Genomic DNA, 13,030 nt, shown 5'->3' with positions numbered 1-13,030 from the left:
CGAAGGCTGGAGAATTAGCAAAGTCACGCAGAGCCTTGTAGGTCATGTTACAAACTTTACACTTTACCCGGAGAGCAATGTGGGCCACTGAAGCCTTTTTAGGCAGAGTGATGCTCAAATTTATGTTTCAAGTAGAGTACTCTGGCTGCAGTAATGGACTGGAAGGGGTCAAAATTGGAGGCAGAGCAGATTTTAAGGTGATCAGAAAGGAAAGTAGTGACAAGAGTGTAGATAAATAAGACAGAAAATCAATTCATACAACATGAAAATAAGTAGCCAACAAATATATTTAAAAGCCCAACTACTTGAGGAATCAAATAAATGTAAGATAAAATGAGATAGCATTTAAGATTATAACTAATGACAATATAGGAGCTTTTTATGCCTATATTAGGTAATGCCTCCATATTGAGAGGCATTGACAACAAATTTTGAAGATCAATTTAGCATTAAATACCCAAATAGTTTAAAACGCAAATATTCTCTGACACCACAGTTTTATTTCGTAAAGTTTTTACTAAGGAAATAATTGAGGTGTATGCAAAGATGCAACTGTTTAAGGGCACGCAATACACTATATGTAACCTAATTGTCTAACCATGGGGACTGAACTAAGTAATGTGTTACTACACATCAAAAGATGAAATACTATGAGGTCACTGAAAATCAGGTTATATGATACTATCCAGTGACAAGGGGACACCTGGCTGCCTCAGTTGAGCGTCTGACTTCGGCTCAGGTCACGATCTCACAGTTTGTGAGTTTGAGCCTGGCATCGGGCTTCACGCTGATGGTGCAGAGCCTGCTTGGGATTCTCTCTCTCCCTCTCTCTCTGCCCTTTCCCTCACTTGCATGCTCTCTCTCAAAATAAATGAATAAATAAATAAATAAATAAATAAATCCAATGACAGGGACAAGTTCATGATATATTGTTAAGTTTCAAATATAGGGTATAATGAAGTATATACAACATGACCTTATGTTTGTGAAATACATATTAAATATAAATATTGGGATACTATACTCCCAAATATTAACAGTGGCTGGAAGGGTGAGTAAAAATGGCATTGGGGTATATGTAAGTGTGTGTCTGTTTGTGTTTCTATGTTTAATACTTTAAGCAAAACAACGTTACCTGTCTCTCAAGGCTCTGACCTCCATTAAGGACAATATAATAAGTGTCATTTGTAAGAGAGAAGGAATACTCTCCCAGCTAAAATTTGACTTTAACTGAAATCTTGGTCCTTAATATATTACAATTATTATTGGTGAGGAAGAATTTCAGACCCTATGAGAAACCATCGATGAAGATATTTAGGCTGGGCAGATAATTCTCAAGAGAGAAGAGAATGGCCTAAAACAAGAATCATAAAGAACACTAGCATTAAAGGAATAGGTCAAAGGAGACCTGCTCACAAAGGCAAAAGAAACCACATAGGTAGGGAGGAAACCAGGAGTGTTTATGGAGGCTAAGGGCAGAGAAATTTAAGTAAAAATCGTCAGTAGGGACAAGTGCTACTGTGTGATTAAGTAAGATGAAACAGTATGGGAAGACAAAGGAATGTCTATTATATTTAGCAGCAAGGTATTCATTTGGTGACCTGGAAAAGAACACTTACAATAGTGTGGTAATGGCAGAAGATATTTCAGAGAATTGAAGGGTGAGCGAGGATGATTAAATACAGTGGTTTAAATTTATGTTCATCTCGGCTCTCATGAAATACCACTGAGATGACAGTCAAAGAATAAAATGTCATAAACCCACAAAAACAACGAGAATGGAAAAAGACATGCCAGCAAGTAAAAGACTGTCAACAAACGTTGGGAAGCTAGAAAGGGATGGATGAGTGGTACCCAACAACAGACAAGAGAAAGCTGGGTCAAGAAGCCAACAACAGCAAGCTGATGTTGTGCCACAGACAGTTGGAAGTTTGTATGAAGAGCAGCTAGACCCTGGATCCACTGAATCAGAGACTACTCCTTCCTCATCCTGGCAGGAAATGTGAGGTTTACTTTCCGCTGTACTAAAAGCAGTCTTAAAACCCCTAGCAACCTTTCCCTGCTTGGCTCCTAGAATGGTAGCAGCCAGGCTTAGTTAGACCCCTCCCTCATCTCCCACCAGAAGCAGGAGATTGGTGGATTCCTTCCAGGGAAAACTGACCCACTGAAGACAAAACACCTACAGACCTAACACTTGGGTCCCCTCAGTCAAAATCTGGCATACCACCTTATTATTCTACAGTGAAATTCACCAAGCAACAGACTGTTCCCATCCCCTCAGATCTTCTAGTCATCTTCTAGTGCTTAAATTCAAACAGGAAGGCAAAAGATTATCAGACATTTAGGGAAAGTCAGAAAGTGAAACAAACTAATAGAGAAAAGGCACTTGGAGGAAACCAAAACAATGCAGAATTTAGAAGAAGCTTTTTAAATGTTCACTCATATCTCCAGGAAGATAAACAAGAAGCTTGCAACACAAAGCAGGGACAGAATGCAAAAAAGAAAGAAAGAAAGAAAGAAAGAAAGAAAGAAAGAAAGAAAGAAAGAAAGAAAGAAAGAAAGAAAGAAAGAGAAAAGAAAAGGAAACAAGATCAAGAAAGAGCACTTATAAATGAAAATAGGAAGGCTGAAATTAAAATTTTATTTTTTTATGTTTATTTTTGGGAGAAAGAGAGACAGAGAGAAACAAAGCGTGAGCAGGGGAGGGGCAGAGACAGAGACACAGAATCCAAACCAAGCTCCAGGCTCTGAGCTGTCTACACAGAGCCCGACGTGGGGCTCAAACAGCAACCTCAAGATCATGACCTGAGCCAAAGTCAGATGCTTAACCGACTGAGCCACCCAAGCGCCCCTGAAGTTAAAATTTTAATAGAAGAATTGGGTGAAAAATTAAGGAAACATCTTAGATAATAGAACAAGAAGACAATGTTGTAAAAAAATAGTAAAGAAAAGGGGCACCTGGGTGGCACAGTCGGTTAAGTGTCTGACTTTGGCTCAGGTCAAGCTCTCACAGTTTATTCATTCAAGCCCCACATCAGGCTCTGTGCTGATAGCTTGGAGCCTGGAGCCTGCTTCAAATTCTGTGTCTCCCACTCTCTCTGCCCCTCCCCAACTTATGCATGTGCGCTCTCTCTCGCTCTCTCTCTCGCTCTCTCTCTAGCTCTCTCTCTCAAATAAATAAATTAACATTTTTTAAAAATAGAAAAGATTTTAAAGCAGAAAATCTAGAGTGTCCAACACCTGACTAATTAGAGTCTCAGAAACAGAGAAGAGAGAAAATAAATGGGAGGAAATTATTAGTGAATAATATAAGAAAATCTCCCAGAATGAAAAGTCACTAGTCTTCAGATTGGAAAGAGTATTTCATGTCCAACAAAAGTGATGGATAAAAGACCAACACCAAGGCATATCCTGGAGAAATTTCAGAAAAACTGGGTTAAAGATAAGACCTTAAAAGCTTCATATTTTAAAATATAAATCATATTTAAAGGTCAGGAATCAAAATAGCAGTGAACTTCTCAACCCAACACTGGAAATTAGGATACAACAGAGCTATGGCTTCAAAATTATAAGGGAAACTTATTTCCAGCCTATAAAATGTGATAATAAATTTTAAATATTTTTGAAACAAAAAGGTCTCAAAAATTTACATCCCGTGTACTCTTTCTTAGAAAACTATGGGAAAAAAATTGTTCCAACAATATTAAAAGGGTAAAATGGTACATGAAGGGGAAATCCAGAAGAGCTTAACGGAATCCCTAGTTAAGAACACTGAGGGGTGCCTGTGTGGCTCTGCCGGTTAAGTGTCCAACTTTGGCTTAGGTCATGATCTCATGGTTCACTGGTTCAAGCCCCGTGTTGGGCTCTCTGCTGACAGCTCAGAGCCTACAGCCTGCTTTGGATTCTGTGTGTGTCTCTCTGTCTCTCTCTTTCTCTGTCTCTCTCTCTTGAAAATAAACGTTAAAAAAATTTTTAAAAAAAGAACACAGAGAGTTCTGGAGACTAAGTTAGCTGGAGTTTACAGGGCAGAGTACCAGAGAGGAGAATGCTGCACAGAGAGAATTCTGGAGACCTTCTGAAGGTTCCCCTTTAAGTATTCAACAAAATACTAATTGACACATGCACATGAGGAAACTGCCCAAGGCCAAGGAAACAGCACCAAAAAAAAAAAAAAAAAAGATGAAAGGGAACAATCCTTGGTGCTTACAACAGGCCAGGAATGGTGTCTGTTCCCAACAGCCAGGCTGGAAAATCTCATGATGCATGGTGCACTCGTCAGAGTACTCAGAAACATCTTGCCTCACTAGTGTGGAAAAATTCCCCTTAGACTAAACACTGCTCTGATTCCAATGAACAAATCTTAAAAGCAAGACCCAAGGGATCAAGCTATTTTCAAGTGACTTAACTGTGTCCTAGAACAAAGCTTAAGAACATTTATAGAGGGGCGCCTGGGTGGCTTGGTCGGTAAAGCATCCAACTTCAGCTCAGGTCATGATCTCACAGTTCGTAGGTTTGAGCCCCGCATTGGGCTCTGTGCTGACAGTTCAGAGCCTGGAGCCTGCTTCAGATTCTGTGTCTCCCTGTCTCTGCCCCTCCCCTGCTCACTCTCTGTCTCTGTCTCTGTCAAAAATAAATAAACATTAAAAGATTTTTAAAAATTAAAAAAGAATATTTATAGAAGTATAATATATGGCACCTAATAAAATTCATAATGTCTGACATCCAGTCAAAAATTATCAGATAGGAAAAGAAGGAAGAAAATACAACCCATAATGAGGAGACAAAGCAATCAATTGAAACTGACCTAGAACTGACACAGATGTTAGAACTAGATATTGTAACAGTTATGATAACTGTATTCCATGTTTTGTCCATGTTTTGATTTTAATGATTTTGATTTAATGATTTTGAGTACAGCTGACACAAAACATTACATTAGTCTGAGGTATACAACATAGTGATTTGACAAGTCTATACGTTATGCTGTGCTCACCACAAGTGTCGCTACCATCTGTCACCATTCAACCCTATTACAATATCTTTGACTTATATGCCCTATACTGTGCATTTTATTCTCATGACTCATTCGTTCCATAACTGGAAGCCTGTATCTCCTATTCCCCCTCACTCATTTTGTCCATCTCCCACCCACTTTCCCTTGGCAACCATCAGTTTGTTCTCCATATTTATAGGTTTCATTCTGCTTTTTGTTTGTTCATTCATTTGTTTTGTTTTTTTTTAGATTCCATATATGAGTGAAATCACATGGTATTTGTCTTTCTCAGTCTGAATTATTTCACTTAGCATTAAACCCTTGAGGTCCATCCATGTTGTCACAAATGGCAAGATCTCATCCTTTCTATGGCTGTGTAATATTCCATCATGTGTGTGTGTATGTGTGTGTGTGTGTGTGTATACCACATCTTCATCTGTTCATCTATCAATGGACAGTCATGTTGCTTCTATAGCTTGGCTATTGTAAATAATGCAATAAACATAGGGGTGCATATATCTTTTTGAATTAGTGTTGTTCCATATGTTCAAAAGCTAGAGGAAAGGCTAAATATGTTAAGTAGAGATATGGATGATAAACAAAGACCCAAACCGAACTTCTGCAGATGAAAACAATAATATCTGAGATGAAAAATACACTAGAGAGATAAATGGCAGATTAGGCATTACAGAAGAAAAGGTTAGTGAATTCCAAGACATATCATTAGAAATAAATGAAATACACAGAGGAAAAAAATGGCTAAAATATGAACAACACATCAGTGAGCTGATCAGTACTTCAAGCAGCCTAATATACATGTAATTGGAATCTGCATAAGAGAAGAAGGCAGCATAAAAAAAAATACTTGAAGAAATGATGGCTGAAAAATTTCCAGATTTGTAGAAGTCAATTGTTAATGTCTAAATTTGAAGAAAATAGCAATATAACGATGCTATTTAGAAATGTAAAGGTAATGCCAACAGAAATACCTAATGGAAGGGCGCCTAGGTGGCTCAGTTGGTTAAGCATCTGACTCTTGATTTTGGCTCACGTCTTGATCTCATGGTTCATGAGATAGAGCCCCACATCAAGCTCTGAGCTAGCAGCACCAAGGCTGCTTGGGATTCTCTTTCTCCCTCACTCTCTGCTCCTCCCCTGCTTGCTCTCTCTCTCTCTTTCTCTCAAAATAAATAAACTTAAAAAAAAAGAAATACCTAATAGAGTTGAAATTGCTTGGCTTTGTTGGAAAAGTGTAGACTTCCTGGGTTTGAATCCTGCCTCTATCCCTTACTAGCTGGATGATTTTAGGCAAGTCATATAACCTCTCTGAGCCTCATTCTCTCACTTCTAAAATGGGCATAATAATAGTGTTTATCTCATGAGGTTTTTATAAGGATTAGATGAGTTAATACTTATAAGGCCTTAGAATAATGCCCAACACAAAGTAAATGTTCAATATTATTATTGGAGAGCAGAAATTGGGAGTGAGGAGAAGATTGTTATTTTTTTGCAATATGAATGTTAGTAATATTTGACTTTTTAACTATGTGCAAGTATTACTTGAATATAAATAACTTTTAAATGTTTAAGAAGAGGGACGCCTGGATGGCTCAGTTGGTTAAGCGTCCAACTTTGGCTCAGGTCATGATCTCGCGGCTTGTGGGTTTGAGCCCCGCGTTGGGCTCTGTGCTGACAGATCGGAGCCTGGAGCCTGCTTCGGATTCTGTGTCTCCCTGTCTATCTTCCCCTTCCCTGATCACACTCTCTCTCTCTCCTAAAAATAAATAAACATTAAAAAGTAAATAAGTACATAAATAAATGTTTAAGAAGCATAAATCAGAGGTGAGGAAATGGAAAGACCTTCAAGAATTTTGCCATAAAGGGGGCACCTGGGTGGCTCAGTTGGTTGAGTGTCCAACCTTGGCTCAGGTCATGATCTCACAGTTTGTGAGTTTGAGCCCCACATCAGGCTCATTGATATCAATGCAGAACCCACTTCATATCCTCTGTCCTTCCCTCTCTCTGCCCCTCCCTGTCTTGTGTACCTGATGTCTCTCTCTCTCTCTCTCTCTCTCTCTCTCTCTCTCTCTCTCTCTCCGCTCTCTCTCAAAAATAAACATTAAAAAAGGAGTTTGTCATGAGGGAAAGAAAGAGATAAGGCAATGGCTAGAGTAGGTAGGAGGTAGAGGAATGTTTTAGATAGGAGAGACATGAGTGGATTTTTAAAACTCCATGTGAAGTCAACTAGAGAAAGGTAGAAATTGAAACTATGGTAAAAAGGAAGCATGTGGCACAAAGCACATGTCTTCTATTATAATCAAAAGGGAGGGGGAACTCATGGATGTGGATGTAGGTATGCCCCCCAGCTTGGCTTGAGAAGCTGAGGAATTTGTCATTTCTTACCTACCACTCTCTCTATAAAAATAGGATGTAAAGTCATCTGCTGAGCATGAGCAGGAAGGTGGCAGGGTCGGAACTTTGAGTTGAACACAGAAAATTTGAAATGGCCATTATGGAGACAAAGCAGAAGGAAAGCTGACCAAAGCAACACAGAAGGATTTCAGGTCAGTACCGAGGGCCCAGGGGAGATTAGAAGCCATAAATTTGCGATGCAGCAGTACCAATCTCTTTGATTATTGAGTTTTCTCCCCCAGGGTTCTGCAACTCAAACATAGGCATGGAAAAGGTGAGAAGAGCTGGGCTGCTTCATGGTCGGGGGTCTTACCAGGTTGGTGCGATAAAAAGACAGTGGGGCAAGGGAACTGGGTACACAGAAAAGAGAGTGAATAGCTGAAATGAGAAATCATAGACCCTAAATAGGCCAAAGAAAGAAGTGAAGACAATAGGTAGCTGGTAGATAGGAGTCAGGCCTTAGAGGTCCCAATGAAGTTGAAGAATGGATGTACTGGAAGAAAAACAAACAACCGTAAGTACAGAGGTTGTAGTTAGAAGGTGGGATATTTTAGTTTATTCTGAGTGATGGTGAGGTTCAGCATGTGAGCCATGGAAGTAGGTGGATGAAGGGGAGCAGAGGTGAGGGTCACTGGAGGATGGGATGGCAAGGAGCCAGGAGATTAGATGGCTAGAGTATTAGATGTGGTCAGCTGCCAATGTCAGCTGGCATTAGATGTGGATGCCGCCAATGGCACCCAGAACGATGGCAGAAGCAACAGAAAGGAATACTGTGAACCCAGAGCCAAAGTCTCCAGTAAATGAGAGAGAGAGATAGAAGGAAGTCAGATTTGCCTAATGAGCCCCTACAGCCCCTCGAAGCCTTGGTGATTGTACTGAGCAATGTTTCACTTTCATCTTCAGATTCTTTGCAAATGGTGTATAGATGGCTGCTAAGGATTCATGAGTTTTCTGAAATTGTATGCGAGATTCTGTGTGTATATATCTACTATGCATTTTTTTCCTCAGGTAGAGGGCTCATGACATTCATCACTCTGTCGAAGGAACCATTGATTAAAATAAAAGCCTAAAAATTACTGCTCTAAAGGATCTGTGTGATGGATAACTAAATGAAAGCAATGAGAACCACACAAAGATTTAGGAAGAGCACACACCTATCTCTGTGGCCAAATATTTCTCTGGCCCTACGCTAACATCAACATAGAAAGCTCTAGCACGGAGTGGGCCACGAAGAGCTAGGGCACAGCTAGGGGCCATGAGTGGCTGGACACTAGAGGAACAGATGAGCTACACAGAGAAAAGGGTGCCAGAAATCCACAGGGCAATGAACCACTGAGGCTTCGTACCTATCTGGTGGTGGCTGCTACATACATACATGCCTGAATGGAATTAAGGGACTTCAAGCTGCCCCCTGTTCATAAGAGCAGGCAGGTAAAAAGAGAAGGAACTCACCTCTCAGCGATATTTTTTGCAGACTGGAGAAACCGTGCCTGGTCATTTTCTTTCAGGATATGTTCAGCTTGGTTGATGAGGACTGTTGACCGTTCAAGACACTGGCGGCAATTAGCAACCTGCTGTGCCAACTTTCTCAGCTTCATTACCTTCAAGGAATGAGCCAAAGAAAAATGAGATTAAATATCCATGGCTTAATTAAAAACTATAAAACAACACGAAGGAGATTTGCTGCGGTGATTCTAAAAATAAGGCCTATTGATGTCCCAAGGTCCCTGTACTTACCACTCACCTCCTCACCCTACCCTCTACGTCTGTCTTGCCAGCCCCTCCTCCCACCTCCAGCCCACTCACCCACATTGCATATACACCCAGTCATATACTGTAGATAATCAGCCTCCACCTTTTTATTGGTAACATTAATTTTTCTGATTATAAAAGCAATGCATGCTCACCATAGAATATTTTGAAAATAATAAAAGTATAAAAAGAAACCACAGCACCCAGAGATCACCACTGTTTACATTTTATTGTCAATAGCTTTTCACATACGAGTTTAATAAAAAGTAACTCTTTGTTCTTTATGAGTATCTACATTTCTGTGTATATATTTCTCTATGTATCTGTATGCATACCTGTGTGTTCACAGGCCTGGGGTCACAAAAATTTCAACTCCTGTGTTAGCTGGACCCAACCATCAAGCATGGCACAAAGTACTGATTATCACTCCAGACTCTCATAACTCCTCACATTGTATACACAACATGAACTTATTATAATCACTACACTGACCGGCAGACCAATAAGCCTAAAACCATAGAGATGCACGGAGGCTCACACCTGACCTTGACCGTGCTTCTTCAATTCCCAAGCTAAAAACCTGAACGTCTTCTCTTTCCCCTTCATCTTTGTAGCTAATCAGTTAATGATTCTCATCATTTCCTTTCTAGTAGTGCCTGTTATGTTCTTCCTTTCCATTTGTGCTGGTGCTTCCCTGGTTTAGGTCTTCATCAACTCATACCAAAAACCATTCCATGGGGTGCCTGGGTGGCTAGTTGGTTAAGCATCTGACTGCAGCTCAGGTCATGATCTCATGGTCTATGAGTTCAAGCCCCATGTCAGGCTCTGCACTGACAGCTCAGAGCCAGGAGCCTGCTTTGGATTCTGTGTCTCCCTCTCTCTCTGCCCCTCCCCCACTCACACTCTGTCTCAAAAATAAACATTAAGAAGTTAAAAAAGAAACACTCCATAAGCCTCTTAACTTGCTTCTCTGACTTCAGTATCATCCTGTTCTGATCTATTCTGCATACCTCTGCCATATTGATCAGTCTTCTCCCTTCCTAAGAAACTAAAATGGTTTCCCAATGCCTTTTAGATTAAGCCCAAAGTCCTTATATTAGCATGCCTGGTCCTTCCATAATTCTGACCCTCATTTCCACCATTACTTTTTTTCTTTTTTCTTTTCAGGTTGACTTATAACACATTCAGTAAAGCACCCACCTCTGAAGTGTAAAACTCAATGATTTTTTTTTGTATATACAAACACCCATGTAACCACCAACCTGGCCAAGATATAGAACATTTCCAACACCCCAGAACTGCCATCATTTTTACTGGATTCATCGCACGAGGTCAAACATTGCTTCTTCTTTGCCTCCCTCCCTACCACCTCCTTTCTTCTTATTTTTGCGATCCATGTTCACCCTGGAATCATCAGGAGGAAACTCTGACATTTGTAAAGTCAACTCTGCCTTGGCCTCACTGAAGTGGCTGTGCATTACCTTGGTCTCTTTGATTTTGACAGCAATCATTTGCTTCCTCTGCTGGATGATCTCTACCAACTCGTCACATTCTTCCATAAGTTTTGCCTCATGCATAGCAGTATTCACCTGCCAAGAAAGTCCAGAATATTACACAGTGATTGCTGCCTTTGTCCCCTGCTGCCTCTCAAAGGTTCGGGTTGACAGCTAAGCATGCACAACTTCTTCCATACCTCCCTCATAAGATCCAGTCCTAGAAGAAGGGTAGAGATGATGATATTAATGATGCAAGGGCATTGAAGCACCACAGATAGGAAACTCTCCAGCCTCTGGTAGATCATGATGGTTAATGGAAGGCTGGGCAGAAGGACAGATGAGATGGGGGCATGTTATTCCCACTGTGCAACTCCCTTTACCCCAGCACCCTGTTCTCCTGCTGTTCTTTTGAAAAGACGGTAAGGAGCTTTAAGTATGTCAGGAAAAGAGGATCCCTCTCCACAGGCACAATAATATTGAGATAACATCGCAACAATTGATTTCTACCATCCTAAAACAATGGTTTCGATTTTCCTTGTTCCCTTCTAATTCTAAAATGTATGAACGAGGGGTGCCTGGGTGGCTCAGTTGGTTAAGTGTCCAGCTTTGGTTCAGGTCACGATCTCACAGTTCGTGGGTTCGAGCCCTGCATCAAGCTCTGTGCTGACAACTCAGAGCCAGGAGCATGCTTCAGGTTCTGTGTCTCCCTCTCTCTCTGCCCCTCCTCTGCTCTTGCTCTGTCTCTCCTTCAAAAATAAATAAACATTAAAAAGAAAAAAATTTAAAACATATGACTGTGAAGCTGTAACTTCACAACAGAGAAATGCATGTGTAGCTATATTTTCACATCATTGCCATCATGTGTTAGTAGATACCTCTCACCTTAGGCTGTCCAGTATCTGAATACCTCTTCTATTTTGGAATACTGGCTACATCAAAATATCTCCACTGCAAAGTTAGAGTGGGGTTGTAAAAAAGAAAAGCCACCGTTTTTCATTGTCTTTCTGTATCCTGATTTCTCCTTTCTCCCATCTCTACTACTATTGACATTAGATGATAGGAAGTGCCCAGCAGGGCTGAACTGAGAGCGGGCATTTCTGGGTTGCCCAAGTGGAAAAGCAAAGGAAGGGGAACAGACTTATGTCATTTAAGCACCTAATGTTCCAATGCTTTATAGATGCATTATTTCGTGTAATTATCATAAGCACTTTATAATATAGGAGCCACCTTTATTCCCATTCCACAGATGGAGAAACTGAAGCTTGGGCAACGTGAGTAACTTGCTAGTCATTGGTAATACCAGAATTCAGACCGAGTTCTGTCAAGTGAAACCCCTGGCCTGGCTGGCTGGGTGGACGAGGCTCAGTTCCATGTGAGCAGCACACAGAACAGTCACACAGGGAAACACAATCATTCCAAGAGTCTACTCAAGGATCCTTTACCTACTCCAAACCTGGCAAAATGCCTGTTGCTGGACCCTGCTGCCTCCTCTCTTGCCCTCGAAGGTCCCCACTGGCCAATTTTTGGTAGCTTACTTAACTGAAATAAAATACACTGGTGGTATGTCAACCTTATTTCATTTTATTTCCACTTTCCAAATGGAATGCCATAATGAGAGCTTCCATGTATTGGGAATAAACAGTCCCACTCCGGCCATTGTAATTTTTTTTTCTCAGACTCCTCACCCCTTCCCTAAATTGGATCTACATTCCCAAGGCAGCAATGTCACCCTTGCAAGAAACTCCCACTCATGTGAGAACAGGAGATTCATCTAGTGCGCCCTGGATCCGTGCTTAGAGTATCTGTCAACTTTAGTTCCCATTTATAATTTCCTTTTGAACCTGCTGATGATGTAGGACACAATGGTGTAGTGCCTTGTTTCTTTATAATTTAGCCCTTGGGCCAACATAACACTCAATATATGCTAGGCACTACCTCAATCAGTTTACATACACTTGCTCTCTCAATCATCAAAACAATCCTCTGAGGCAGGTACCAGCAGCCACATTTCATAGATGGGAAAACTGAGAACAGAGATACTCAGTGACTCACTCCAGGCCACACACCTAGTAAGTGGCAGAGATGGGATTTGGACCCAGGCAGTCTGACACTATAGTCCATACCTTTCAAACTATCACACTAGACTGCCTCCCCAGGCTAATGTAACAAAATTCCTGTCCATTTTCTGACAACCATCACCTCTTTTGCTCCATCCATCTTTTAAAAAAAATTATTTTAATGTTTATTTGTTTTTGAGAGAGAGAGAGAGAGCGCGCAGGGGAAGGGCAGAGAGAGAGGGAGACACAGAATCTGAAGCAGGCTCCAGGCCCTGAGCTGTCCGCACAGAGCCTGATGAGGGACTCGAACCCACAAGCTA

At 40.9% G+C, this 13,030-nt stretch overlaps 1 protein-coding gene across 1 annotated transcript in view; it reads right to left on the bottom strand.

The window, feature by feature from the left end:
* MID2 (midline 2) overlaps nt 1-13,030 on the bottom strand; it is an 80,461-nt gene that overhangs the window by 14,188 nt on the left and 53,243 nt on the right. Inside the window, exons 3-4 of the mRNA XM_047082111.1 lie at nt 10,639-10,746; nt 8,858-9,006 (exon numbers count right to left, since the gene is read on the bottom strand). Coding sequence (XP_046938067.1) covers nt 8,858-9,006; nt 10,639-10,746 — 257 coding nt within the window. The remainder of the gene's footprint in view (nt 1-8,857; nt 9,007-10,638; nt 10,747-13,030) is intronic.

The sequence above is a fragment of the Lynx rufus genome, unplaced genomic scaffold (assembly GCF_022079265.1).
Source record: "Lynx rufus isolate CCGP_SWC_20201006 ecotype Redwood Valley unplaced genomic scaffold, mLynRuf1.p SCAF_19, whole genome shotgun sequence".
In the NCBI taxonomy this organism is placed as follows: Eukaryota; Metazoa; Chordata; class Mammalia; order Carnivora; family Felidae; genus Lynx; species Lynx rufus.
The sequence above is the reverse complement of the archived record's forward strand: the minus strand, read 5'-3'. Positions and strand labels throughout refer to the sequence as shown.